General features: G+C 42.0%; 1 protein-coding gene across 3 annotated transcripts in view; it reads right to left on the reverse strand.

Moving 5' to 3' along the window:
- Positions 1-4,240, reverse strand: part of GLS (glutaminase) — a 76,304-nt gene extending 72,064 nt beyond the window's left edge. For 2 of the 3 annotated variants that reach the window (XM_063318056.1, XM_063318059.1), the window contains exon 1: positions 3,869-4,238. In XM_063318056.1, the coding sequence (XP_063174126.1) occupies positions 3,869-4,206 (338 nt within the window). In that variant the 5' untranslated portion in view covers positions 4,207-4,238. Of the gene's footprint in view, positions 1-3,868 lie in introns of all 3 variants that reach the window. The other variant, XM_063318057.1, reaches the window with a different exon arrangement.
- Between the last annotated feature and the right edge of the window lie 1,760 nt (positions 4,241-6,000).

Consider the following 6,000-nt stretch of genomic DNA (forward strand, 5'->3'; position numbering starts at 1 on the left):
CTGGATGCTTTAGCAGCAGCAGGGTACTAGCAATTCTAGAATACGTAAGAAATGCAGCACTTGAAGAGAAACTAACAATCCAATTGTATAAGGAATTAAAAAGGAAAATTAAAGGTAGTATTAGCTTTATATCTGAACTGTGGAATAAAGAACTAGAATATCCAGTTTTAGAGAATTAAAATAGGAATAAATGTTAAGAAACTTTGTATGATTTAAAAATGAAATTCTTATTAGGGTTGGACATCAGTTTGTGCTCATGTTGTATGAAATTTGAAAGCTCTTTAAGTCATATGATCTGATCTTGTCCAACTATAATTTCATTTTGGTTTCAAATTATTACATATATCAGCACAATTTTGTAAAGAAATATTATAATTAAGAACCTAAATGTGATGCTGAACTTCATTATTTCACAAAGAGGTTTGGCTTTATCCAGCCTGGGGCATGGCAGAAAGGATAAATTTACATAAATGAAAAGAAACTTGTCCTCCTAATTTTAAAGAATGGATTCAGGACATGAGTCTACTACTTATTTTTGAAAAGTCATTGAGTTCTAAAAATAAGTTGAAGAAAATGTTTCTATATGGTCTAGATTTAATGATATGTTTAGGGACTGAATTAATTTCATTAATACCTATGGATATTTTTTATCTTTTTTGTGATCTTTCTTTCTTTCTTTCTTTCGCATTTATCTTATCTAGAGTTTTTAAGTTCTAGTGAGTTCTAGTCCTGCCTTAGGCACAAAGCCAGCTGGATGACCTTGAGCAAGTCACTCTCTCTCTAGGAAGCAGGCAAGGGCAAACCACTTCCAAAAAAACCTGCCAAGAAAAGTGCAGGGACTAATCCAGGCGGTCGCCAGGAGTCAACACTGATTTGAAGGCACACAATTTTTTTTTAAAAAGGGGAGGGGGATGTCTCCACTGTATAACTGCCACTTATTTTTTTTGTTGGTATTGGGTTTTATTCATTTATTTAACATATTTAAATGGCTTTCCATCTACCAAATTTACTCTAGGTGGCAAATAGATAACAAAATTACAATCTGTAACATAAATAGCATTGAGGCCCCTAAAAAAAATCTCACTAACAGGTTTTTGTTGTTTATTCGTTCAGTCGCTTCCAACTCATCGTGACTTCATGGACCAGCCCACGCCAGAGCTTCCTGTCGGTTGTCACCACCCCCAGCTCCCCCAAGGACGAGTTCATCACCTCTCACTAACAGGTACACCTTTTTATTTATTTATACACACACACACACACACTCTATTAAAACAATATAATAAAACCAGAGGGGTGGGGGGCTCTCCTTCATTGTATGTATTCAGATAAGGCTAGACAGGCCTTTACTGTATATACTTGCGAATCAGCTGAGAATTTTAGGTGCCAAAATACACCCAAAAAATTCCGTTTAGCTTATCTGTGTATGGACTTATCCATGAGTATATACAGTAATGCTTTTTAAAAGTACCTGTATATCCTATATATGCTCGTAGATAAGCCCATGTGTGGATAAGCTGACCCTCAAATTTTTAACCAAAATACCATGAAAAATGGATAATCCATGGATTACCCACAGATAAGCCAGTTGTGAAAATTAAAACATACAAAAATTTCGAGGGTCAGCTTATCTGCAAGTATATATGGTAGCTTGGATTCCCACAGAAGCATGAACTCAGTACTCTAAACAGCCACTTCCAACTCTATAATTCTAAGTTTCCTTGCCATAATTTTGCATCTAATTATCAAATCAAAGGCCATAAATCCTTAAGCCTTATGATTCTCCCAAAACCAATATAGTTTTCCTGGAAATTTTAACAAACTTGTTATTTTCTCTCACTGTTTTGTTAGTGGTGTTACAGTCTCAAACCAAATTTAACTGCACCCAAGCCATTTTCTATCATTAACTGCACTGAAGAAATTGAGAATATAGCTTTTCCTCCCCCTCAGATGTAACACAGCTCATGAGCTGGTTTGTAAACCATTTAAAGATGAATCCCAGAAATACCTATATGCAATTGCAATCATAGTTAAGTAGATTCATTGAAAGAAATAAAAACAAAATTTATTTTTTATTTATTTTCTATCCTACCTTTATTATTTTTATAAATAACTCAAGGCGGCAAACATACCAAATACTCCTTCCTCCTCCTATTTTCCCCACAACAACAACCCTGTGAGGTGAGTTGGGCTGAGAGAGAGTGACTGGCCCAAGGTCACCCAGCCGGCCTTCAAGCTTCAGGCGGTACTAGAACTCACAGTCTCCTGGTTTCTAACACATTGCCTTAAGCACTAGACCAAACTGGCTTTTTAATTTTGAAAGTTTTTTAATTTTAAAGCTGTACTATCTAGAAAATACTGATCAATACAGAAATATTTATGTTACTGATTGTCAGTGGTTTAGACTGATTTTTTCCTTTTTTCCCCCCAAGAAAAATGAAACCCTGCTTCATATTTTATATGAAGGGGCCAATAATTAAAATGCACATTCCTCTGTTCAGAAACATTGACTGCTATAAAGTGCTTTCCTGGGAAGAAAAACAGAAAACCTCTGAGGCACTTTTAACAAGACTCTATTCATTTAAGGATATTTCTATGTATCTCTTTTCTAAATGAGACTAACAGTTAATAAATGACTAATTCAATTTGAAGATGCTTTGAAAGCTACATCCAATATTTTGGATACAATGCTTTGTAATTATTTTATCTTACTCTACACTTTAATTCTCAAATATAAATGATATAAATTTTCCAGCAGGAAAATTCTTCTAAAAAACTCAGCCAACATATTATTTCATACAATTCTCTCTTGTACATTGTATGGCAGGAAGTGGTTCCCCCCTCCCTCAACCTTAGGAAAACTGCATTTTGTTATGAATAGTCTAGGGGGAAGGAGCACACACAAATTATAGGGTGGAAATAGAAGCAAGGCGCAGAAGGTACTAAAGTGAATATGACTGACCTTTCTCTCTCTTTCTTAGACCTTTCTCCAACCATCCCCTATTCAGATGATTGTTATGGGAGGGTCAGAAAATTCTTAACAGAGCTATGAATTAATTACAAAGGATTTTGAAATACGTTAAAGGTCAACCCATCACTGTTCTCCAGTGACAGACCGTGCTGGAGAGATGGGGAGACAATTTCTCATCAATAGCAGAACCCTTGTACAGGCCTGTTTCATGGATCAGCTTATGACCCTTAGCTAAAAGGCATAACATATCTAAGCATTTTAGATATCAAATACACATTCTCACATAAATAATAGCAGTGTTTAATTTTAAAAGTAAAATATAGCAAAACTAAAGCATCATAGCAAGTTTCTCAAACTCCAGTTTCAATGCCCATTAACTTAAGAGTTCAAGATGCAAATAAATTAATTGGAATTATCCAGCAGTAAGAGAAAGCCCTTCAAATCAATGCCCAGAGGGTCCTTCCAATGGTCATTTTTTCCTTGATGATGTCCAAAACACAACTGAGTCGTCTCCCTACCCCTTTGCTTTGAATAGAGTGGAAGAGACTTTAATCTCCAAGGGAAAAAATGGCATCAAAGGAAGGAGGGAATGGTAAAGAAACTCCCACCCACCCCGCATGGCCATGGACGGTTGTCGTGGCAACCTCCCAGCCCCATCGTCAGTTCTGCTTTCCTAGAAATCTACCCGACCGCGGGGGGACCCCCACAAATCGGTGGCTGTCTCGTCCTGACATTTACCGAGCAGCATCCTGTCACATGTCAACGGAAGGAAGACGCCTGCACAGGCAGGCATGCGCCTATTAGCAGCCGGGAGCCCGGAGCATCCTTCCCTCTGCCTCCGTGTGGCTGGCCTTCGGTCCCGCCAACGGCCCCGGCCCGCCCCTCGCTGCCGCCACTCACTTTTCCCCCAAGCCGCCTGCTTCCTTGCCTGCGCCCGCGTTGTGGCTATTCTGGCCGGCGGCCGAGGCGGGCATCTCGGAGGACGTCGTGGCCGCCGGCTGCTGCGCCGGGGGGCCCTTGCCGGGCTCCTCCAGGATGCCCTCCGAGCCGGTGCACAAGGAACGGGCAGCGGCGGCGCCCCCGGGCATCAGCCGTAGGGGTAGGCGGCCACCGGCCACCCCGGGCCAAGCGGGATGGAACCACCTCAGCGCCGGGCGATGGCAGCATCTAAGCCCGCCGCCGGTCTGGCTGAGCCACAGCAGGTCCCTCAGCAGCGCGGGGCTACGGAGCCGCATCATGATAGCCCTTCGGCCTCCCCGCGGTCGCTCGCCTTTCCCGGCGGCTTCGCAGCTCCGACGGGGAAGAGAGGAAGTGCCTCCGCCGCCACCAGTCCACCGCGCTTTACTCTCACACCCCACTGGCTCCGCCTCAGGACCCACCCCATTGGGCGGCGGCTGCCATAATCGCCGGGCGCTTTCCAAGGAGATTGGCCATCTAGCATGTCCATTTAGAGTAGCACTTTCTCCCCCCGCCCTTCCCAGAGACTGGAAGATGTGGCGCACTTGGAGCCTGGCCTGTCGAGCGAGCGCGAGAGCGAGCGAAAGGGAGGGGGAGGAGGGGAGCGGAGCAGAGGGAGACGTCCAGCCAATTTGGGGTTCCTCTTTGCTCCTGCCGATTCCTTCAGCGGAATATATTGCAGGGAACCATTGTTTTAATATCACACTCTGAAGAGGAGGCAATGAATACATGGTAAAGTTACATGCAGTTTAAAGCCAGGAATACTGTACATGGTAAAGTTTCTGGGTCATCATTTCGCTGGGGACAGGAGAAAATAAAAACAAAGTATTTCACGAGAAAATGTTTCAGAAGATTAGACGGGCAAGCAAGAGTTTCAGGGTCAGGGGAAAATACTTGACCCATGCTGTCCCTGATGCCCTGCATTCCATTCCCCACATGATTACCGTGATAGGTAATCATGCCTATTTATTGCTGTGAAAGCTGGGGAAATCTTGTGGCACCTTCAAGAGTTACATTTATGGTAGCATTAGCTTTTCTACAATCCATGAAAGCTGATGCCCTAATAAATTAGTCATTAAGAGGCGACCCGAGACTCTATCCTTGCAGACTGTCTTCCATAATCTTAATTTTCGGCTGCAGGTAAAAGATCTCCACACATGCTATCTGGCTGTAAAAGTGAGCTGACTGGGGATAATGGAATTGTACTACAAAATGTCTGGAGGGCATCACTTTGGGGAAAGATTATGGCAGAGCAGGGTGATAAGTCGAAGTACTGAGTACAAAAAGGCCTAAACAAGAAGACTCCCACCTACTTGGTAGACAGAAATCTTCCAAGGAGATCAGTCAGCCCAGCGGAACATACCAGCAGGGGAACTGCAGGCAGGCAGACTGGACAGACACTTTTAGGATCCAACTGCAGTTAGATTACTTTTACAGCAACTGGATATTTTAATGTCTCCTGTATAGTCTTTTATAAAGTCAGGGATAAGAGCAAATTTGGGGCATATTACTCAATATTGCTGAACAGTGTAATATTGCATATTACAGGGTACTGAGTAGAAGAAGATAATACTTAGAACACTTTATTCTCTCTTTTTAGCTAAAACTCCCCCCTACCTTTTGTTAAATGATCAGATTTTCGCTGGTCTGGAAATAGAGGTAGAAAATCCTTTAGAAGCAGAATAGAAGTGTCAGATTTCATCCACTTTTAAAAATACAGTTCTGGGACGAAGTTTACAGGCATAAGGTGTATTAAATATTCTGCTGTATATACGGAGTAGAAGACTTTTGGCAAAAAGCTTGAGACAAACTGCAAATAAGCACGTCCACAATCTCATGTTGGTTTATCACCTGGTGTAGAGAGTCAGGAAGATGACCTTGAGGGAAATAGGCAAGAACCATTATATAAACAAAGAGGGCTGAAACATTCCTTAAGTTAGTATTCAGAAGAGACCCAGGCTGGTGTATCCTTGATTAACCAGGCTATAAGTGCGGGGGGAAGTAAAACACAAGCAGATTTGCAATACTGTATTCTGTTATTATAGCTAACTCAATAAGGTATGGTTTGAGTCTTC

The sequence above is a fragment of the Candoia aspera genome, chromosome 1, assembly GCF_035149785.1.
Source record: "Candoia aspera isolate rCanAsp1 chromosome 1, rCanAsp1.hap2, whole genome shotgun sequence".
NCBI classification, from domain to species: domain Eukaryota; kingdom Metazoa; phylum Chordata; class Lepidosauria; order Squamata; family Boidae; genus Candoia; species Candoia aspera.